At 42.8% G+C, this 23,403-nt stretch overlaps 2 protein-coding genes across 7 annotated transcripts in view; both read left to right on the top strand.

The window, feature by feature from the left end:
- Window positions 1–21: 21 nt before the first annotated feature.
- LOC105008286 (phosphoribosyl pyrophosphate synthase-associated protein 2) lies at window positions 22–22,454 on the top strand. Of its 5 annotated transcripts, none has more exons than XM_029122142.2 (12): window positions 533–901; window positions 1,774–1,934; window positions 2,579–2,631; window positions 3,520–3,586; window positions 3,771–3,943; window positions 4,739–4,854; window positions 5,139–5,194; window positions 10,320–10,450; window positions 11,979–12,049; window positions 12,212–12,358; window positions 13,341–13,522; window positions 22,383–22,454. In XM_029122142.2, the coding sequence occupies exons 1-11, from the start codon at window positions 845–847 to the stop codon at window positions 13,497–13,499; spliced, it is 1,191 nt and encodes a 396-aa protein (XP_028977975.1). In that variant the 5' UTR covers window positions 533–844; the 3' UTR covers window positions 13,500–13,522; window positions 22,383–22,454. The 5 variants fall into 5 exon arrangements, with proteins under 5 accessions (XP_028977978.1, XP_028977977.1, XP_028977975.1 ...); XM_029122143.2 differs by lacking the exon at window positions 22,383–22,454 and adding an exon at window positions 17,733–17,750; XM_029122141.2 differs by lacking the exon at window positions 22,383–22,454 and adding an exon at window positions 14,426–15,962.
- Window positions 19,311–23,403, top strand: part of slc5a10 (solute carrier family 5 member 10) — a 58,292-nt gene continuing 54,199 nt past the window's right edge. The window contains exons 1-3 of one of the 2 annotated variants that reach the window (XM_034294163.1): window positions 19,311–21,318; window positions 21,400–21,538; window positions 22,383–22,454. In XM_034294163.1, the coding sequence (XP_034150054.1) occupies window positions 21,428–21,538; window positions 22,383–22,454 (183 nt within the window). In that variant the 5' untranslated portion in view covers window positions 19,311–21,318; window positions 21,400–21,427. Of the gene's footprint in view, window positions 21,319–21,342; window positions 21,539–22,382; window positions 22,455–23,403 lie in introns of those variants that run through there. The other variant, XM_029122083.2, reaches the window with a different exon arrangement.

Raw genomic sequence — 23,403 nt, 5'->3', positions numbered from 1 at the left:
GTAGTGTTTGTTCCGGGTGATTCAGTCTCTGCGGCTGGATCGTCACATGGGGTCGTCATAGTAGAATCTACTTGAGGAGATGGGAAACATCGAATGACGAGTGTTCGTTTCGTTAAACGTACGTTGTAAATAGGGTACGTTGAAAAAAAAAGCCCTCAGACAAATTACGTCAAGAAAGAAAGCACAACAATACATTTATTTTCTAATATCTAAAACATGAAAGTTGATTTTGTGTAACATCGTATATTTTTAATCGTAACGTTATTGACGTGTCATTCCAGTTTCTAGACACACATCAGGGTTTTTAGCTTAGTAACCGCATGACGTAACATGACAACCTGAAGAGGTGATTGTTAACAAAATATGTTTAGATCTTAATTCTTCATTGTTTTTGTTCATACTAAACAACATTTGAAAGTTTGAGTAGGCTGGAACCAAGCTAAAGTGGGGTTCGAAGAACTCCCCAGGGAATCCACTAACAAAATATGTTGACATTGCGCGGCACTGTCAACTGGCTTTTCACTTCGCGTCAAACGCTGTCACACAGGAGGAGATTCTGAGTATTCCAGGATTCCCAGCCAATATTTATGCAGAAATTACGTGATCCGGAAATACTGTTTAATTGTAGCTGAAGTGACACTGGTAGAGGTTCTGTACCCAATGACGACGGTCGTGTACACTGGTCGGAATTTCTCCCATACCATATGTAAACCGGACGCTTTATGGAAGTTGAATTCATGTAAAACCAGAATGATTCAATTCGAATGCAGGGGACGGGTGTGAGGATCATATCCACCACTCGGTGGCACCACTATACTTTGTGATCCTGTCCTCCCCAGAAATCATGTCAGGTTTCGAAAGCGAAAGAATACGAATTTTAATGGACACGGAAAGCAAACTTGTGAGTGATTTATTGCGTATCAGTTTATATTGTCTGAAAGTCAGTAAAGCATTAACCGTTATATTGGATACACATCTAAATGATGGAATGTGTAGTAGACACCCGCACGTGGGACACTGACTAGTATCCGCAGGGTATCGTTCGTTTGTCACGAGACTGCAATGACTTAACTACTGGCTGATTTTAACCAAAATAACTAACGTCGGCTTACTAATTAACTACAACTAGTCTCTCCCAGGTGACGTCGTATAGCATTATATGCCCTAAATCCACTTGCTTGTTCATGTTTCGATTGAAAGTTTAATAATTTAGTTGAAGCTCTTAAATCACTGGCGATTTAAAGGTACAGTAATTAATTATTCCATTCATCTTAAGACGTCTAGGCGGAAAAAAACAACTTATTTTACTGAATCAGCGATATAATAGACGCAACAATGGAATTGTCTCGACGCAGGTGTAGTTGCCGTCATTCCGTAGGCTGCAACGAAATGTAGTCGGGCTCGAAGTTAACACGTTTCACAAGGCATGTGTATAAAACTAAGGGACCATACTTTCCGCTGGTTTGATATGTCCCTTCTTACGTGTTAAAAGACACTTCTTCCACAGGCGTTCAAACAATGAAAATATGTTGGCTTTCTACTCTATCCTGTCTATCCGAGTATCTATATCTAAATATAGATACTCAGCAGGCGTGATTTAGTAACTGGGTCTCTGGTTGAATGTTTTCATAGCAGGTTGATGTTTGGGAACTGGGTGTTTATGTTGGGGAGGGCCTCTAGTCAGTGTTGTAGCCCATTAAGATGAAACCTGGGTATCTGTGTGGAATTTGGTTTGTGTGAGAAGATGATGATGATGTGTGCTCATTACTACAGGAGGGTCTCACTGATGTGTGGCAACCCAGGGATGGGTTGGCCACTCCCCCAGGTGAAGAGGGAGCTGCTAAGTCAGATGTAGAATCTCTGAAGGACAGATTTGTCCTCTTCTCTGCTAACTCCTCACCCTCCTGCATGGAATTGGCCAACCGGATTGCTGAGTGAGTCAATAGATCACCCACACTTATGTGCTCCAGATTTATGCTGCGTTTGTAACCAAATGGGAACCGGGTGTGTCATCTGCTACCATCTGTGGATGGCTGTGTCATCTGCTACCAAGCTGTCTTGTGGAAAAGATTACTCCATTTCAGATTGTGGCTTTTGCTCCAGCCCTCCAATAGTCTTACACATTTGATTCAGTTACAACGAATTTTGGTAGAGCCGTTACTAACCAGGATGTGTAATAGTGCAGGGCTGGAGCTAAACCCTCTTGTTACTGACCAGGACCTCTACTAGAGCAGGAATGGAGCTAAACCCTCTAGTTACTAACCAGGACCTCTATTAGAGCAGGACTGGAGCTAAACCATTTAGTTACTAACCAGGACCTCTACTAGAGCAGGACTGGAGCTAAACATTCTTGTTATTAACCAGGACCTCTATTAGAGCAGGACTGGAGCTAAACCCTTTAGTTACTAACCAGGACCTCTATTAGAGCAGGACTGGAGCTAAACCCTTTAGTTACTAACATCTGGTAGAGCAGAATATAAATATATAATGTTTCTATTATGGAAAGCTCATTTGTAAAACATGTAACCATATTGTCTTGACTTGAATGTAACCTATGTTTGTACATTTGATCTCGTAGGAGACTGGGAGTGGAGCTGGGAAAGACTGAAGTTTACCAGGAATCTAATGGAGGTGAGGGTGATGGGGGCGAGGAGGAGTTCAGGGAAGAATTATTGACGTTTTAAACCTGCATTTTGCAAATATAAGCACCAGGTGTTCGATGTTTGATGGTGGTGGGGGTGGGGATGGTGGTGATGGAGATGGTGATGTTTGGGATGGGGATGATTATAGTGGTGATGGTGGGGATGATTATAGTGGTGATGATTGTGGGGATGGTGGTGTTGATTATGGTGGGGATGATAGTGGGGATTGTGATGGAGGGGTGGGGATGATAGTGGGGATGGTGATGGTGAGGATGATGGTGGGGATGATGGTGGGGGTGGGGATGATAATGGTAATGATTACAGTGGTGATGGTGGGGGTGGGGATGATAGTGGTAATGATTACAGTGGTGATGGTGGGGATGATGGTGGGGGTGGGGATGATAGTGGTAATGATTACAGTGGTGATGGTGGGGGTGGGGATGATAGTGGTAATGATTACAGTGGTGTTGGTGGGGGTGGGGATTATAGTGGTAATGATTACAGTGGTGATGGTGGGGATGATGGTGGGGGTGGGGATGATAGTGGTAATGATTACAGTGGTGATGGTGGGGGTGGGGATGATAGTGGTAATGATTACAGTGGTGTTGGTGGGGGTGGGGATTATAGTGGTAATGATTACAGTGGTGATGGTGGGGATGATGGTGGGGGTGGGGATGATAGTGGTAATGATTACAGTGGTGATGGTGGGGGTGGGGATGATAGTGGTAATGATTACAGTGGTGATGGTGGGGATGATGGTGGGGGTGGGGATGATAGTGGTAATGATTACAGTGTTGATGGTGGGGGTGGGGATGATAGTGGGGGAAATTGGAATCCATGACCACTGACACTAACTTCTGACTCTCTATCTCCATAGAAACACATGTCCAGATCAAGGATTCAGTCAGAGGAAAGGATGTCTACATCATCCAGACCATGTCTTCGTATGTTTGTCTGTTTCCTGCCTACCTGCCTTACCTTCCTAACAAGGCACACAAGGGCTGTTACAAGTGCCAAATGCAGTGTTACCGTGGCGTCCCTACAGTAGACTGTTACCAAGGCATCCATACAGTAGATGTTATGATGGTGTCCCTGTGGTAATGGGTGTACCTGTCTTTGTGTTGACAGGAATGTGAACCAGTGCCTGATGGAGTTGTGTGTGATGGCGTACGGGTGTGTGACATCGAGTGCCAGAAGTGTATGTGGTGTTTTGCCATACTTACCTTACAGTAAACAGTGTAAGATGAGGAAGAGGGGGTCCATCGTCTGTAAGCTCATCGCATCACTCCTTTGTAGAGCAGGTGAGACACAGACACGCCCACAGACACACACACGCACCACATTGTAATGTGTGGGCACCTGGGTTAAAGGAGACTACCCCTGACCCAGTGGAGTCGGTGGTTTCACCAAGCAGTGATAAATAACAGCAGGAAAAACATACTTTTCTGTGTCAAATAAAAATGTAATGTTGGGGATGTTTCCAACGCATTTTCTACTACACTTTTTAATGCTACTGGTGTTAATGCTACTGGTGTTAATGCATATGCTACTGGTGTTAATGCTACTGGTGTTAATGCTTATGCTACTGGTGTTAATGCTGCTGGTGTTAATGCTTATGCTACTGGTGTTAATGCTGCTGGTGTTAATGCTGCTGGTGTTAATGCTGCTGGTGTTAATGCTGCTGGTGTTAATGCTGCTGGTGTTAATGCTGCTGGTGTTAATGCTTATGCTACTGGTGTTAATGCTACTGGTGTTAATGCTTATGCTACTGGTGTTAATGCTACTGGTGTTAATGCTACGGGTGTTAATGCTACTGGTGTTAATGCTTATGCTACTGGTGTTAATGCTACTGGTGTTGTAATGTGGCATCTTTGCTCTACATTGTATAGGGAAAATATTGCATTGTGGGAAAATATTTTCTTTTGGGGAATGTGAGCACAGCAGGATCCCTTTTATTTGTTTATGTCAGTTAATTCCTCCCAGCATACAGAGAGCTACACACTGATACACGTATAACTCAGCGTGGAGTGTGTGTATTTCATTTGTGTTGTAAATCAGTTCAAGTTAGTCTACATGCCATGTGTGTGTTTGGTTAGGATTAACCCACCTCATCACTATGGACCTTCATCAGAAGGAGATTCAGGGTTTCTTCAACATCCCAGTCGACAACCTGAGAGCTTCCCCATTTCTACTGCAGTACATACAGGAGGAGGTAAAACTATATTATCCATAACCCCTTCCAACTGCAGCATATACAGTGTAGGTAAAACTACATTATCCATAACCACTTTCTACTGCATTACCCACATTACATTAAGGAGGTAAGATTACATTACTTGTAAACCCTAGGTCAAAAAAGAGGAGGTAAGACTAATACTTGTATAACCACTTTCAGTCAATTGTTGATTATTTGAATTTATTTGATTACATGTGACCATCTCCATATGTACAGGCGGTAGGACTCTCTTACCCATAACCCCTTTTATGTTTTTGTAGATTCCAGACTACAGAAATGCCGTCATCGTGGCCAAATCACCTGCTTCAGCCAAGAGGTATGCAACCCTCTAACCCTTAAACCTGACCCCAAAACCTTACCCATGAACCTTCTAACCCTTAGACCTGACCCCTAAACCTAAATCTAACCCATGAACATGTAACCCTTAGACCTGACCCCTAAACCTTACCTGTGAACCCTCTAGCCTCAAGACTTCTCATGTCACACAGATATTTAGTACATATACCACCGTGTTCAGTCAGTTTAGTACGTATACCACCGTGTTCAGTCAGTTTAGTACGTATACCACCGTGTTCAGTCAGTTTAGTACGTATACCACCGTGTTCAGTCAGTTTAGTACGTATACCACCGTGTTCAGTCAGATTAGTACGTATACCACCGTGTTCAGTCAGATTAGTACGTATACCACCGTGTTCAGTCAGATTAGTACGTATACCACCGTGTTCAGTCAGTTTAGTACGTATACCACCGTGTTCAGTCAGTTTAGTACGTATACCACCCTGTTCAGTCAGGTTAGTACGTATACCACCGTGTTCAGTCAGTTTAGTGCGTATACCACCGTGTTCAGTCAGTTTAGTACGTATACCACCGTGTTCAGTCAGTGTAATAGGTATACCTATTGTCAGTGTTATTCACTCCACCTGTCAGTGGTCATAATGTTATGGCTGATGGGTGTATCAGTGTTATTCACTTCACCTGTCAGTGGTCATAATGTTATGGCTGATGGGTGTATCAGTGTTATTCACTTCACCTGTCAGTGGTCATAATGGTATGGCTGATGGGTGTATCAGTGTTATTCACTTCACCTGTCAGTGGTCATAATGTTATGGCTGATGGGTGTATCAGTGTTATTCACTTCACCTGTCAGTGGTCATAATGTTATGGCTGATGTGTGTATCAGTGTTATTCACTTCACCTGTCAGTGGTCATAATGTTATGGCTGATGGGTGTATCAGTGTTATTCACTTCACCTGTCAGTGGTCATAATGTTATGGCTGATGGGTGTATCAGTGTTATTCACTTCACCTGTCAGTGGTCATAATGTTATGGCTGATCGGTGTATAAAAGCTAGTTGGTTTTCTTGTGTGTGACTGCAAGTTAGCGATTAAGCAGGCGTGGTTAACATGACACTTACTGTCGACATGCCAAGTCCGTATGGCTGCAATACACCCCACAAGCAGCAGGGACTGAACAGAATTTTTTTTCGGTAGGTGTTCGTTCACTTTTAAATGACCCTGCCTTGTCCGCTTTTGAATGTACGTCAGGTATGGCGGAAAGTTTTTCTTGCCGTTATTGATTTCGACCCATGGAAACCTGTTCTTTCCACAAAGACAAAAATGATCGCATTTGCTTTGCCTCGTACGATGCAATGTTTGGGTCCTGCTCTAGAATGCACTATGAACTATGACTGGTCAAAACAGACGAGCCATCGAATGTTATTGGTCAAAAAGACGACACCGGTACTGTACTACACCGAGGGGGGAGAAGAATCGTCACACACATTTTAATGCGAGAACAAATGAACATTGAAGCGGGAAGAGTGACAAAGATGACAAGCAAATGTTTTAATACGACACTGAATTTAAATTAGGATATTGATCACTGGCTTATATGGGGCCTGACGTTAGGTCTTACCGGCCTCGGGCCAGCGGGCCATCATTAGTGTTGGACCATGGGGGGCTTAAAACAGCCAAGCAAGAACTATAGGCTGGATGCTCCTAAATCCAATAAAATGTCTAGTCATCAACAGGCAGAGGAGAACCAAAAAGAGTGCAGGTTAAAACCTACATATGTAAAAGATAAAAAATGTAACGTTAATATGCAAAGAATAAATATATTCCTTGTATTTTGGTTGCTGTTAGGGAGGACATTTTAGTGTGCATTAGCTGCTCAAGTGGACATGGACAACAGGGCAGATTTAACCCTGTAATAGTTGTCTTTTTTTCTAGTGTGTAGCCAGATATCACAGAGGGATGTCCGGTGGAGCGTGGGGTTGCAGGCGTTGGGGTACCACCTTTGCCTAATTTTAAGCTAGGGAAAACTTTTGGTTTAGTAGGTATACCAGTGAAAAAACAAGTAGTGACCCGAGTGACTTAAAACTCCTTATCATCATTAGTGCTTGATAGATGTTCAAGTAGCTGATGAGAGGTAAAAGAAGAATGGCAAGAATCGTGCAAGCTAACAGGCAGGCCACAAACCGGAAAATAACAGTGCAGTAAGACGGGTGTGCAGAACGGTATCTCCAAACGAACAACTCATTGGTTCTTGTCACAGACGGTATTATAGAAGACATTCACATCTTTTTCCACTTCTGTCAGTTAACAGCCATGGATAACAGAGCGTGTCCCTGCGTTGATACTATACAGTCTATGCACCAAGTGCTCCGTGATGATACTGAATGGTTGTACTGAATTAACTGGCCACTGAGTGTAATTCGAAGTGGCTGGTGAGATATTTCTCTGTTTAGGCTGTCATAGGTGAAGGGAACCGCGTAGTGTGGAGGTGTTGTCTGTACCCCTAGCTACAGTGGATATAAAAAGGCTACACACCCCTGTTACAATGCCAGGTTTTTGTGATGTAAAAGAATGAGACAAAGATAAATCATTTTTCCAATTTAATGTGACTTATAATGTGAACAATTCAATTTAAAAACAAACTGAAATCTTAGAGGGGGAAAAATTAAAACATTAGAATAATATGGTTGAATAAGTGTGCACACCCTCTTATAACTGGGGATATGGCTGTGTTCAGAATTAACCAATCACATTTAAACTCATGTTAAATAGAAGTCATTACACACCTGCCATCATTTAAAGTGACGGATTAATCACAAATAAAGTTCAGCTGTTCTTGTAGGATTTTCCTGACATTTTCTTAGTTGCATCTCAGAGCAAAAGCCAGGGTCAGCAGAGAGCTTCCAAAGCATCAGAGGGATCTCATTGTTGAAAGATGTCAATCAGGAGAAGGGTACAAAATAGTTTCCAAAGCATTAGATATACCATGGAACACAGTAAAGACAGTCATCATCAAGTGGAGAAAATATGGCACAACAGAGACATTACCAAGAACTGGACTTCCCTCCAAAATTAATGAAAAGACTAAAAGAAAATTGGTCAGGGAGGTTTCCAAGAGGCCTACAGCAACATTAAAGGAAGTGCAGGAATTTCTGGCAAGTACTGGCTGTGTGCTACATGTGACAACAATGTCCCATATTCTTCATCTGAATGGGCTAAGGGGTAGGGGGCCAAGACCGAAGCCTTTTCTTACAAAGAGAAACATCCAAGTCTGGCTGAAGTTTACAAAAACAAGTCCCCCGAAAGCATGTGGGAAAATGTGTTATGGTCTGATGAACCCAAGGTTTAACTTTTTGGCCATAATTCCAAAAGGTATGTTTGGTGCAAAGCCAACACTGCACATCACCCAAAGAACACCATACCCACAGTGAAGCATGGTGGTGGCAGCATCATGCTTATGGGCTGTTTTTCTTCAGCTGGAACCAGGGCCTTAGTCAGGGTGGAGGGAATTATGAACAGTTCCAAATACCAGGCAATTTTGGCACAAAACCTTCAGGTGTCCGTTAGAAAGCTGAAGATGAAGAGGAGGTTCACCTTTCAGCACGAGAACGACCCAAAGCACACATCCAAATCCACAAATGCATGGCTTCACCAGAAGAAGATTAACGTTTTGGAATGGCCCAGCCAGAGCCCAGACCTGAATCCAATTGAACATCTGTGGGTTGATCTGAAGAGGGCTGTGCACAGGAGATGTCCTCGCAATCTGACAGATTTGGAGCGCTTTTGCAAAGAAGAGTGGGCCAATATTGCCACATCAAGATGTGCCATGCTAATTGACTCCTACCCAAAATGAGTGCTGTAATAAATAATAATAATAATACATGGGATTTATATAGCGCTTTTCAATGACCCAAAGACGCTTTACAAAAACAAGCAAAACAAAGAACACTGAGAAATAAAATATACAACAACAAAGGGGCTATGGGAAGGCTTGTTTAAACAGAAATGGCTTAAGGCGGAGGCGGAAGGTGTTAAGAGAGTCAGAGTCAAGGATGGATTGTGGCAGTGAGTTCCAGAGCCGGGGAGCAACCCTGGAGAATGCCCTGTCACCAAAGCTCCGTAGCTTGGATCTGGGGATGATGAGGTGGCCTGCTGTACAAGAGCGGAGTGAGTGTGAAGGTTGATAGTGTTGAAGAAGGTCCGAGAGGTAGGGGGGAGCAAGTTTGTAGAGGGCTTTGTAAGTCAGGAGGAGTATTTTGTATTCAATGCGCTGTTTGACAGGGAGCCAGTGAAGCTCACAGAGGATGGGGGTGATGTGCTGCCAGGACTTTGAATGAGTAAGAAGCCTCGCAGCAGAGTTTTGAACCATTTGGAGCTTATGGAGGTATGAGGAGTTGATGCCGGACAAGAGGGAGTTACAATAGTCAAGACGGGAGGAGATGAATGCATGAATCAGAGTTTCAGCTGCAGGTGGGGGGAGGGAGGATTTGAGTTTTGCAATGTTACGAAGATGAAAGAAAGATGATTTGACAGTATGTTTAATGTGTTGCTCGAAACAGAGGGTGGAGTCAAGGATGACCCCAAGGTTGCGAGCACAGGGGGAAGGAGAATAAATAAATAAGAATAAAATCAAAAGGTGCTTCAACAAATTATTAGTTTAAGGGTGTGCACACTTGTGCAACCAGGTTATTGTGAGACTTTTATTTTATTTTTTCTCAAAGATTTCTGTTTGTTTTTCAATTGAATTGTTCACGTTAAAAGTTCTGACATGATTTATCTTTGTCACATTCTTTGAATCACAAGAACCTGGCATTTTAACGGGGGTGTGTAGACTTTATATGTCCACTGTACATAAAGACCCTACATAGGAGTTACATGGGTATTGTCCATACCTGTAGCTACATAACCACCCTAGATAGGAATTACAAAAGTGTTGCTTTTATCCCAAGTTACAAAGATGTTGTCTCTGCCCTCTAGCTATATAGAGCGTATGTATGAGCTACATAGTTGTTGTTTATACCCCTGGCTACATAAAGAACCTACATAGGAACAACATAGGTGGTATCTGTCCCTGAAGCTACAAGGAGATATTAGAAATCCTTACTTTGTCCATTTCCTTTCTGGGCTCTAAGTGTTTTGTGTGTGTAGGGCCCAGTCCTTAGCGGAGAGGTTACGTTTGTGCATCGCAGTGATTCATGGAGATTCAGAAACAGACCTGCTGGACGGTCGCCACTCCCCTCCGGCAGTCCGTAATGCTGGAGCTATACCTCAAATACCATGTAAGACACACACACACACAGTCCGTAATGCTGGAGCTATACCTCAAATACCATGTAAGACACACACACACAGTCCGTAATGCTGGAGCTATACCTCAAATACCATGTAAGATATACACACACACACACACAGTCCGTAATGCAGGAGCTATACCTCAAATACCATGTAAGACACACACACACACACAGTCCGTAATGCTGGAGCTATACCTCAAATACCATGTAAGACACACACACACACACACAGTCCGTAATGCTGGAGCTATACCTCAAATACCATGTAAGACACACACACACAGTCCGTAATGCTGGAGCTATACCTCAAATACCATGTAAGACACACACACACAGTCCGTAATGCTGGAGCTATACCTCAAATACCATGTAAGACACACACACACACACACACACACACAGTCCGTAATGCTGGAGCTATACCTCAAATACCATGTAAGACACACACACACAGTCCGTAATGCTGGAGCTATACCTCAAATACCATGTAAGACACACACACACACACACACAGTCCGTAATGCAGGAGCTATACCTCAAATACCATGTAAGACACACACACACACAGTCCGTAATGCAGGAGCTATACCTCAAATACCATGTAAGATACACACACAGACACACACATGTTTTGTTTCAGTGTGTTGTTTCGTTTTGTTTCAGTGTGTTGTTTCGTTTTGTTTCAGTGTTTTGTTTCGTGTGTTTCAGTAACAGTGTGTTGTTTCGTTGTATGTTTCGTTGTGTTTTTCGTTGTGTTTCGTTGTGTGTTTCAGTGTGTTGTTTCTTTGTGTGTTTCAGTGTGTTGTATTATTGTTGTTTTCGTTGTGTTGTTTCCATTGTGTTGTTTCCATTGTGTGTTTGTGTGTTGTTTCATTGTGTTTATTCAATGTGTTGTTTCATTGTGTTTATTCAATGTGTTGTTTCGTTGCGTGTATCAGTGTGTTTCATTGTGTGTTTCAGTGTGTTGTATTATTGTTGTTTCGTTGTGTTGTTTCCATTGTACTGTTTTAATGTTTCATTGTGTGTTTGTGTGTTGTTTCATTGTGTTGTTTCGTTGTGTGTATCAGTGTGTTGTTTCAGTGTGTTTCGTTGTGTTGTTTCATTATGTTTATTCAATGTGTTGTTTCGTTGTGTGTATCAGTGTGTTGTTCCAGTGTGTTTCGTTGTGTGTTTCAGTGTGTTGTTTCGTTGTGTTGTTTCCATTGTACTGTTTCATTATGTGTTTCATTGTGTGTTTGTGTGTTGATTCATTGTGTTGTTTCGTTGTGTGTTCCAGTGTGTTGTTTTGTTGTGTGTATCAGTGTGTGTTTCAGTGTGTTGTTTCGTTGTGTGTTTCAGTGTGTTGTTTCGTTGTGTGTTTCAGTGTGTTGTATTATTGTTGTTTTGTTTTGTTGTTTCGTTGTGTTGTTTCCATTGTACTGTTTCATTAGGTGCTTCATTGTGTGTTGTTTCGTTGTGTGTTCCAGTGTGTTGTTTCGTTATGTGTTTCAGTGTGTTTCATTGTGTGTTTCAGTGTGTATCCCTAAGGAGAAGCCTCCCATCTCAGTCGTCGGAGACGTAGAAGGACGTATAGCCATCATCGTGGTGAGTGGAGCAGGGGTCAAAGGTCAGGGGTTCGGGAGGTCTGAGGTGTCAGTACTAAAGGTTGTCAGATTGTCCTGTATGTCATGCTAGTATATATGTGAAGGATGATGTCACATTAGCCGTCTGATCTCTGTACTTAAGGGACTGTATGTTCTCCCAAAGGATGACATCATCGATGATGCAGTAGGTTTTGTTGCCGCAGCAGAGATGCTAAGGGAGAGAGGAGCGGGCCCTATAATTGCCATGGCAACACACGCCATCCTGTCAGCAGATGCTCCCAGAATCCTCCAGGACTCAGCTATCAGTCAGGTGGGAGGCGTCTGTCATAGTTTTTTGCAGGAATGTGATTTTTCATCATTAATCAAGAAGCAATTGAGGTTTTTTTAGAAGACAGTGATTTAAAGTAAGTTCAAGCATTTTAAGATGGCTACTCAATTACCCCTTCACCAAATACACTAGACACCCCTTCACCAAATACACCCGACACCCCTTCACCAAATACACCCGACACCCCTTCACCAAATACACCCGACACCCCTTCACCAAATACACCCGACACCCCTTCACCAAATACACCCGTCATCCTTTCACCAAATACACCCGACACCCCTTCATCAAATACACCCGACCCCCCTTCACCAAATACACCAGTCACCCCTTCACCAAATACACCCGACACCCCTTCACCAAATACACCCGACACCCCTTCACCAAATACACCCGACACCCCTTCACCAAATACACCCGACACCCCTTCACCAAATACACCAGTCACCCCTTCACCAAATACACCCGACACCCCTTCACCAAATACACCCGACACCCCTTCACCAAATACACCCGACACCCCTTCACCAAATACACCCGACACCCCTTCACCAAATACACCCGACACCCCTTCACCAAATACACCCGACACCCCTTCACCAAATACACCCGACACCCCTTCACCAAATACACCAGTCACCCCTTCACCAAATACACCCGACACCCCTTCACCAAATACACCCGACACCCCTTCACCAAATACACCCGACACCCCTTCACCAAATACACCCCTTCACCAAATACACCCGACACCCCTTCACCAAATACACCCTAACCAGAGGTTGAAGTCAATAATAATAATAATAGGTGATGAGCCATTGACTAGAAATGAGCTTGTCAGTGTGTCAGGATGATTGGTGGACCATAGATCACAACAATTTAATGTTGCCATTGGCAGCTGCCCTGAGCCTCCTGTAGCTTTGAAATGCTCTGTTCACTCAGTCTCCTTCCTTCATGTCTCCAGGTGATCGTAACCAACACGATTCCTCATTGGTCCCAGAAGCGTCAGTGTTCTAAGATAAAGACGGTTGACGTGACTTTGATTCTGTGTGAAGCTGTAAGGAGGATCCACTGTCGAGAGTCCATGTCCTTTCTGTTCCACAACATAGGGGCTGACGACTGACAGGACCTGCAAAATGTCTACAGGTTAGCGATTAACACGCTACAGTCGGGAGATTCAATGTAGTATAGCAATTAACATGCTACTGAGGTAAAATAAAATGTGTTGCTATGAGTGAAATGGGATTGTAATCCTACAATGTTAGTGTATCGAGTAGGCTTGATACTAAACCGTTTCAACAACATGGAAAATTAAATAATGTCCTATTACTAACATGAAGAATTTAAATGTATCTGTAGTAAAAGGATTATCCTGGAAATAGGACATTGCAAAATCATTGGTAAATGTTGAATTGCAGATTGTCAAAATCATTTATCCTTTTAGCCTATGTCTAAATTACAGAAAAGTTACATTATATACTTTTGCATTGTATGAAAATACAAAGTTTCAGTATTGTGTTATTTTATCATGTTCTGTAAATAAATGCACAATCTCAGCAAACCAAATTTCAATAAACCACCCGAACATAAGGTCTCCTTTACAGCATAACAGCTGTTGTTCCAATTTGTTGTTGAGGTGAGATGGTTAGAAAGTTCAGATGTTTGGTGTTTAGTGAATATTAACCCTTTCAGAGTGATCTGCTGGTATCAGTGGCCAGTGTTCAATAGGCTTTACATATTAATTCATCTTGATAGATCCTACATGTTTATTTCATGCCAAAAGAGAGAGTTTTGCCGTTTGTTTAAGGTTGTGAAACATATGACCTAATCACATGTATACTGGCACCATGTGTAGCATCAAAATAGGCAAAAAACAAACCAAATACTTTTACAAGAGACGAGGTCTTCACCAGGGATGCAATCTCAGCCCTTTTCTATTCAACATCTACATCATTTTAGAAAAACCCTCAGCCCCTGGTGTTAATCTCCACAATTCAGATGTTAAATTGCTGCCATTTGCAGATTAACTGTGCCTGCTGTCACCCACAGCCCATGGCCTGCAGCAGAGCCTGGACCTGCTAGAGCAGTACTTTCATACCTGGACCTGGTAGAGCAGTACTTTCAGACCTGGACCTGCTAGAGCAGTACTCTCAGACCTGGACCTGCTAGAGCAGTACTCTCAGACCTGGACCTGCTAGAGCAGTACTCTCAGACCTGGGCCCTGGACCTGCTAGAGCAGTACTGTCAGACCTGGACCTGCTAGAGCTGTACTGTCAGACCTGGACCTGCTAGAGCTGTTCTGTCAGACCTGGACCTGCTAGAGCAGTACTGTCAGACCTGGACCTGCTAGAGCAATGCTGTCAGACCTGGACCTGCTAGAGCTGTACTGTCAGACCTGGACCTGCTAGAGCTGTTCTGTCAGACCTGGACCTGCTAGAGCAGTACTGTCAGACCTGGACCTGCTAGAGCAGTACTGTCAGACCTGGACCTGCTAGAGCAATGCTGTCAGACCTGGACCTGCTAGAGCTGTTCTGTCAGACCTGGACCTGCTAGAGCTGTACTGTCAGACCTGGGCCTTGGACCTGCTAGAGCTGTACTGTCAGACCTGGACCTGCTAGAGCTGTTCTGTCAGACCTGGACCTGCTAGAGCTGTACTGTCAGACCTGGACCTGCTAGAGCTGTACTGTCAGACCTGGACCTGCTAGAGCTGTTCTGTCAGACCTGGACCTGCTAGAGCAGTACTCTCAGACCTGGACCTGCTAGAGCTGTACTGTCAGACCTGGACCTGCTAGAGCTGTTCTGTCAGACCTGGGCCTTGGACCTGCTAGAGCTGTACTGTCAGACCTGGACCTGCTAGAGCTGTACTGTCAGACCTGGACCTGCTAGAGCTGTTCTGTCAGACCTGGACCTGCTAGAGGTGTTCTGTCAGACCTGGGCCTTGGACCTGCTAGAGCAATGCTGTCAGACCTGGACCTGCTAAAGCCATACTGTCAGACCTGGAAACTGGACCTGCTAGAGCAGTACTGTCAGCCCTGGACCTGCTAGAGCAGTATTGTCAAACCTGTGCTCTGGACCTGCTAGAGCAGTTCTGTCAGCCCTGGACCATAAAAAAAAAAAAGATTGAATACCTATTAGAATTTGGCAAATAATAATTCATAATCAAACCAATTGGCCTCTATGGCAGTGAGGTGTGGGGTCCACTTATGAAACAAGATTTGACTAATTGGGACAAACCCCATTGAAACCTTGCATGCAGTTTTGTAAGATTCTCCTACATGTCAAGAGGAAAACTACAAATAATACATGCAGGGCAGAACTAGGCCAATATCTATTCATATTAAAAAATCTAAAAATAGGAATTATGTTTTGGAAATGCCTAAAATACAGTGAACCCCACTCATATCATTATAAGTCCTGCAATACGAAGAGTTGAGTAAAAAGAGAGTCCCTTTATTCAACTGGCCCGGGGCTTACAAATCTGTTCTACTAACACACGGAGGCCTCATTTGTCTAACCAATGTATTCTCACTGGACTGAGAGCCCCTTGTTCAAATTAGAAAAGGAATGTGGGGGATCAGGTATTTGCCTAGGGGGCATCATTGACTGGTATCAGCTGGTTATAAGGGTACTCATTAATCTGCGCATCTGTATGACTCATCAGGCCATCTATTGTCTGTCCGGGTTCGGTTGGAACTCTTAGAATTGAAGAAGTTACCTATGGGGGGAAGGACAGTTTCCTTTGTGTGAAGCTTAGGTTGTAATAAAACAAAGGGAATGTGTTTTATGACACAGGAAAGATGGGCAACAACTTACCACACCCCTTTTAACTGTAATAAATACTGTTGACTGACCTGTATTAAGTTAGAGACTCCTCGGACTATTATGTTTGTAAGCGTTTGTCGCGTCTCTTATTTGCAAATAATTAATAAAACTGTTAAATTGTGCCAAGAGAATTTCGTCTCTGTACTTCCTCATTAAAGAGTTCTGATCGATGGAATTGCCATCACACTTGACACAGTGCAGGCTCAGTGAACTCAGCCTGGTCATTGAGAAGGGAAAGCACAGAAAAACCTGGCTCCCTGTAGAGGAAATGTTGTGTGATCACTGCACCATAGCAGCTTCCTAACAGTGTCCACAGCGTGGAGAGCTGTGTATGGGCAGCGTGGAGAGCTGTGTATGGGCAGCGTGGAGAGCTGTGTATGGGCAGCGTGGAGAGCTGTGTATGGGCAGCACAGGATATTGCAAATGGAGGGACAGTGTCTGAACAAGCACACACCTGTCTCACTGTTTTCCACCTGTCTCACTGTTTCCACCACTGTTATAAATAATTGTTATCAACATATATTAGACCATGGGTTTTCACCTGCCCCTGAGGGTATTGGTCAAATCCTGGCCTTGAGGGCATTGTCTCAATCCTCTGTGAATTGTTTTTACATAACCTAAGCTTTTTGAGCGGTTTAGGGTTGTTGATGGTCTCTCATGCCTTGTGTGCTGTATGTTACTTTGCTGTGTGTGTGAGAGAGTGATGTCGGAGTCCACCATCTGTTTCCCTGGCAAACACTGAATAGTGGATGATGACCACAGCACTTTACACACACACGCACACACAGAATTACATTTGAAGTGAAAATGTTTAAGCATAATTCACTAAACCTAAACTTAGTCCTAAGCATACAACATTCTGTCTTTGTGAACTAAAAAGTCCCCACAAAGAATAGTATAAAACTCAAACCAGTCCTTACAGTTTCTTATACTATCAAATACAGTATACACTCACCTAAAGGATTATTAGGAACACCATACTAATACTGTGTTTGACCCCCTTTCGCCTTCAGAACTGCCTTAATTTTACGTGGCATTGATTCAACAAGGTGCTGAAAGCATTCTTTAGAAATGTTGGCCCATATTGATAGGATAGCATCTTGCAGTTGATGGAGATTTGTGGGATGCACATCCAGGGCACGAAGCTCCCGTTCCACCACATCCCAAAGATGCTCTACTGGGTTGAGATCTGGTGACTGTGGGGGCCATTTCGGTACAGTGAACTCACTGTCATGTTCAAGAAACCAATTTGAAATGATTCGAGCTTTGTGACATGGTGCATTATCCTGCTGGAAGTAGCCATCAGAGGATGGGTACATGCTGGTCATAAAGGGATGGACATTGTCAGAAACAATGCTCAGGTAGGCCGTGGCATTTAAACGATGCCCAATTGGCACTAAGTGTGCCAAGAAAACATCCCCCACACCATTACACCACCACCAACAGCCTGCACAGTGGTAACAAGGCATGATGGATCCATGTTCTCATTCTGTTTACGCCAAATTCTGACTTTACCATCTGAATGTCTCAACAGAAATCGAGACTCATCAGACCCAGCAACATTCTTCCCGTCTTCAACTGTCCAATTTTGGTGAGCTTGTGCAAATTGTAGCCTCTTTTTCCTATTTGTAGTGGAGATGAGTGGTACCCGGTGGGGTCTTCTGCTGTTGTAGCCCATCCACCTCAAGGTTGTGCGTGTTGTGGCTTCACAAATGCTTTGCTGCATACCTCGGTTGTAACGTTATTTCAGTCAAAGTTGCTCTTCTATCAGCTTGAATCAGCCCATTCTCCTCTGACCTCTAGCATCAACAAGGCATTTTCGCCCACAGGACTGCCGCATACTGGATGTTTTTCCCTTTTCACACCATTCTTTGTAAACCCTAGAAATGGTTGTGTGTGAAAATCCCAGGTACTGAGCAGATTGTGAAATACTCAGACCGGCCCGCCTGGCACCAACAACCATGCCACTCTCAAAATTGCTTAAATCACCTTTCTTTCCCATTCTGACATTCAGTTTGGAGTTCAGGAGATTGTCTTGACCAGGACCACACCCCTAAATGCATTGAAGCAACTGCCATGTGATTGGTTGATTAGATAATGGCAATAATAAGAAATTTAACAGGTGTTCCTAATAATCCTTTAGGTGAGTGTAAATACTAACATAGTGTGCATAATACTGTAAAATTTGAACACATACATGCACATGGTGTCCATTCAAATTAACAGCATTGTTGTAATTTGGAATGATTTTCAGATATAATGTTCACAGAAGGCTGAGATAGTTGTACGTCAGATATAATGTTCACAGAAGGCTGAGATAGTTGTACGTCAGATATAATGTTCACAGAAGGCTGAGATAGTTGTACGTCAGATATAATGTTCACAGAAGGCTGAGATAGTTGTACGTCAGATATAATGTTCACAGAAGGCTGAGATAGTTGTACATCAGATATAATGTTCACAGAAGGCTGAGATAGTTGTACATCAGATATAATGTTCACAGAAGGCTGAGATAGTTGTACATCAGATATAATGTTCACAGAAGGCTGAGATAGTTGTACATCAGATATAATGTTCACAGAAGGCTGAGATAGTTGTACATCAGATATAATGTTCACAGAAGGCTGAGATAGTTGTACATCAGATATAATGTTCACAGAAGGCAAAAATATATGTAATATATCCTCTCTGAGTCCTCCTGCATTCAGAACAGATTTAGGCAGGGAGGTGCTCTGACAAGGAGGTGCTCCGACAGGGCGGTGTTCCGACAGGGCGGTGTTCCGACAGGGCGGTGCTCCGTCAGGGCGGTGTTCTCCGACAGGGCGGTGTTCTCTGACAGGGAGGTGCTCTGACAGGGCGGTTCTCTGACAGGGAGGTGCGCTGACAGGAGTTGTTAGAAAGCGACTGATTGATCAAATTGATAGGGAGTTGTGCTGACAGGGAGGTGCTCTGACAGGGAGGATCACTGACAGGGAGGTGCTCTGACAGGGAGGTGCTCTGACAGGGAGTTGCACTGACAGGGAGGATTACTGACAGGGAGGTGCTCTGACAGGGAGGTGCGCTGACCGGGAGGATCACTGACAGGGAGGTGCTCTGACAGTGAGTTGCGCTGACAGGGAGGAACCCTGACAGGGAGGTGCGCTGACAGGAGTTGTTAGAAAGCGACTGATTATACGTGTGTAGTTACAGATGATTAAACCTTGGTGTGTCTCTGCTGATCTTTGTTTTTTTGCGGATGTTTGACCTGTGTCCATTCTGCACTCACGAGCTTAGTGTATGACCAACACACACACACACACACTTTGTGTCGCTCTCACACACTCTCCATTATCCCCGGCCTGCAGGTAGCGTACGTGTCTGCTTAAACAAACACATTAGCAGGCTGTTTAATCATCAATTCACACACAGAGCTGCCCTCAAACTCTGTCAGTCTGTCTTGGTCTTCTTCATTTCTCCTCCTTTAGTTTCTCTAGTGTCTGGTCTGGTATATGAGCGGTGGTCAGGTTTCAGTTTAGTTGTGTGATGTATGTTCCAGTGTTTTAGTGTGTATTAGGTTTAAGTGTCTGTGTGGTCAGAAAGTGTGTGTTACAGTGTGGTTAAAATGTGTTGGTGGGGTTAGTGTGTACGTAGGTGAAAAACCAGTAAGTGTTTGTTAGTGAACGGTCAGTAACTGTGTTTGTTAGTGAACGGTCAGTAACTGTGTTTGTTAGTGAACGGTCAGTAACTGTGTTTGTTAGTGAACGGTCAGTAACTGTGTTTGTTAGTGAACGGTGAGTAACTGTGTTTGTTAGTGAACGGTGAGTAACTGTTTGTTAGTGAACGGTGAGTAACTGTGTTTGATAGTGAACGGTCAGTAACTGTGTTTGATAGTGAACGGTCAGTAACTGTGTTTGTTAGTGAACGGTCAGTAACTGTGTTTGTTAGTGAACGGTCAGTAACTGTGTTTGATAGTGAACGGTCAGTAACTGTGTTTGTTAGTGAACGGTCAGTAACTGTGTTTGTTAGTGAACGGTCAGTAACTGTGTTTGTTAGTGAACGGTCAGTAACTGTGTTTGTTAGTGAACGGTCAGTAACTGTGTTTGTTAGTGAACGGTCAGTAACTGTGTTTGTTTGTGAACGGTCAGTAACTGTGTTTGTTAGTGAACGGTCAGTAACTGTGTTTGTTTGTGAGCAGTCAGTAACTGTATTTGTTTGTGAGCGGTCAGTAACTGTGTGTTAGTGAGCAATCAGTAACTGTGTTTGTTAGTGTGCGGTCTGTAACTGTGTTAGTGAGCAATCAGTAACTGTGTTTGTTAAGGAGCGGTCAGTAACTGTGTTTGTAAAATGAGCGGTCAGTAACTGTGTTTGTTAGTGAATGGTCAGTAACTGTTTGTGAATGGTCAGTAATTATATTAGTAAGCATTCAGCAACTGTGTGTTTGTTAGTAAATGGTCAATTTCTGTGTGTTTGTTTGTGTTTTTATGTCCTGCTGTTGAGCAGTTAGTTTGTGTCAAACCAGTAAGTGTCTCTGTTAGTAAATGATCAGTAAGTGTGTTTCTTTGTGAGCGGGCTGAGTGTGTTTCTGTGTTTGTTAGTGAACGGTCAGTAACTGTGTTTGTTAGTAAATGATCAGTAAGTGTGTTTCTTTGTGAGCGGGCTGAGTGTGTTTCTGTGTTTGTTAGTGAACGGTCAGTAACTGTGTTTGTTAGTGAACGGTCAGTAACTGTGTTTGTTAGTGAATGGTCAGTAACTGTTTGTGAATGGTCAGTAATTATATTAGTAAGCATTCAGCAACTGTGTGTTTGTTAGTAAATGGTCAATTTCTGTGTGTTTGTTTGTGTTTTTATGTCCTGCTGTTGAGCAGTTAGTTTGTGTCAAACCAGTAAGTGTCTCTGTTAGTAAATGATCAGTAAGTGTGTTTCTTTGTGAGCGGGCTGAGTGTGTTTCTGTGTTTGTTAGTGAACGGTCAGTAACTGTGTTTGTTAGTAAATGATCAGTAAGTGTGTTTCTTTGTGAGCGGGCTGAGTGTGTTTCTGTGTTTGTTAGTGAACGGTCAGTAACTGTGTTTGTTAGTGAACGGTCAGTAACTGTGTTTGTTAGTGAACGGTCAGTAACTGTGTTTGTTAGTGAACGGTCAGTAACTGTGTTTCTTTGTGAGCGGTCAGTAACTGTGTTTGTTAGTGAACGGTCAGTAACTGTGTTTGTTAGTGAACGGTCAGTAAGTGTGTTTCTGTGTTTGAACGCTTCTCCATGGCGTCCAACTCCACCACCCAGTTCTTTGCACTCTCTCAGTCATTCAGTGTCTCTGACATCATTGTCATTGCTGCGTACTTCCTGCTAAATGTAGCTGTTGGCATCTGGGTAAGACAAACTGGTATTATCTGCTTATCTGCTAGTATGTCTGTTTACATAGCTTTCTGTCTGTCTGTCTGTATGTTTGTCTGTCTGTTGATATTTACAAGTTACATTTCCACAAATTCAGTTTTTTGTTGCCTTGTTAAAAGCCTTAGTGTCATGTTGATTTCACTTTTACTACTTTAATCCTGTTTACTACTTTATCTTGTTTACTACTTTAATCCTGTTACTACTTAAATCTGTATCCTGTCAACTACTTACATTTTGTTTCATGCTTTCTAGTTTAAATCTGTATCCTGTTTACTACTTTATCCTGTTTACTACTTTAATTCTCTATTCTGTTCATGACTATGATTCAAGAATTGTAATTTATGATGGATTTCAATTATTATCTGCAGCTTGTACTGCCAGAGAACACATTCCAAATAACAGCAACAACTGTCAGGGACAGAACACATTTTTCACCATGCTAGCTTAGGACATCAATGTGTATCCTGTCAGTAATCTAACCACTAGGCTGAGGCATGTCAGTTACCTGTCAGTAATCTAACCACTAGGCTGAGGCATGTCAGTTACCTGTCAGTAATCTAACCACTAGGCTGAGGCATGTCAGTTACCTGTCATTAATCTAACCACTAGGCTGAGGCATGTCAGTTACCTGTCAGTAAACCACTAGATTTGTTATTGTAGGACTATTAAGGCATACAGGATTTGATTGTTTTCATAACCCTAATACATACAGGATTTGATTGTTTTTATTTGTATATTGATCTCCATTGGTTAATATGAAATACAATCAAATACTATGGTCTTGTGTAGCAGGGTTTGTGTGTGTGTGTGTGTGTGTCAGTCATCATGCAGGGTCAGCAGAAACACTCTGAGTGGATACTTCCTGGCTGGAAGGGACATGGCCTGGTGGCCGGTGAGTTGACCTCTGACCCTAACTCTAAACTCTGTGTCTGAACTCTGTTTTTAACTTTAATTGAATGTGATAAAATGTTGATAATTTATCTGGCGTAGTTAATCAACTCTTAAATGTCCAATGTGACCAATACAGTTTTGCTTTCACTACAATACTTTGTGTTGCTTTGTGATTTCTCCCCAGTAATAATTCAGTAACACAACTGCTTACTGGCAGAAAGTGACGTGTCATCATTTAAATATCATGTAGGCCTACACTCATATGTCATGTAGGCCTACACTCATATGTCATGTAGGCCTACACTCATATGTCATGTAGGCCTACACTCATATGTCATGTAGGCCTACACTCATATGTCATGTAGGCCTACACTCATATGTCATGTAGGCCTACACTCATATGTCATGTAGGCCTACACTCATATGTCATGTAGGCCTACACTCATATGTCATGTAGGCCTACACTCATATGTCATGTAGGCCTATACTCATATGACTGATTAACAATAACGTTTTAGTTCATAGCAGATTAGCTATGCTATTTATCACGTTTTCTATTATCGTGTCCATCACATTTTCTATTATCGTGTCCATCATGTTTTCTATTGTCGTGTCCATCATATTTTCTATTGTCGTGTCCATCACAATTTCTATTATCGTGTCCATCACATGTTCTATTATCATGTCCATCACGTTTTCTATTATCGTGTCCATCACGTTTTCTATTATCGTGTCCATCACGTTTTCTATTATCGTGTCCATCACGTTTTCTATTATCGTGTCCATCACGTTTTCTATTGTCGTGTCCATCACGTTTTCTATTATCATGTCCATCATGTTTTCTATTGTCGTGTCCATCACGTTTTCTATTATCGTGTCCATCACATGTTTTATTATCATGTCCATCATGTTTTCTATTATCGTTATGAGGACCTTTTTAAAATAGTTGG

The sequence above is a fragment of the Esox lucius genome, chromosome 9 (genome assembly GCF_011004845.1).
Source record: "Esox lucius isolate fEsoLuc1 chromosome 9, fEsoLuc1.pri, whole genome shotgun sequence".
Taxonomy (NCBI): domain Eukaryota; kingdom Metazoa; phylum Chordata; class Actinopteri; order Esociformes; family Esocidae; genus Esox; species Esox lucius.
Note: the sequence above shows the minus strand (reverse complement) of the source record. Positions and strands in the feature narration are given on the sequence as shown.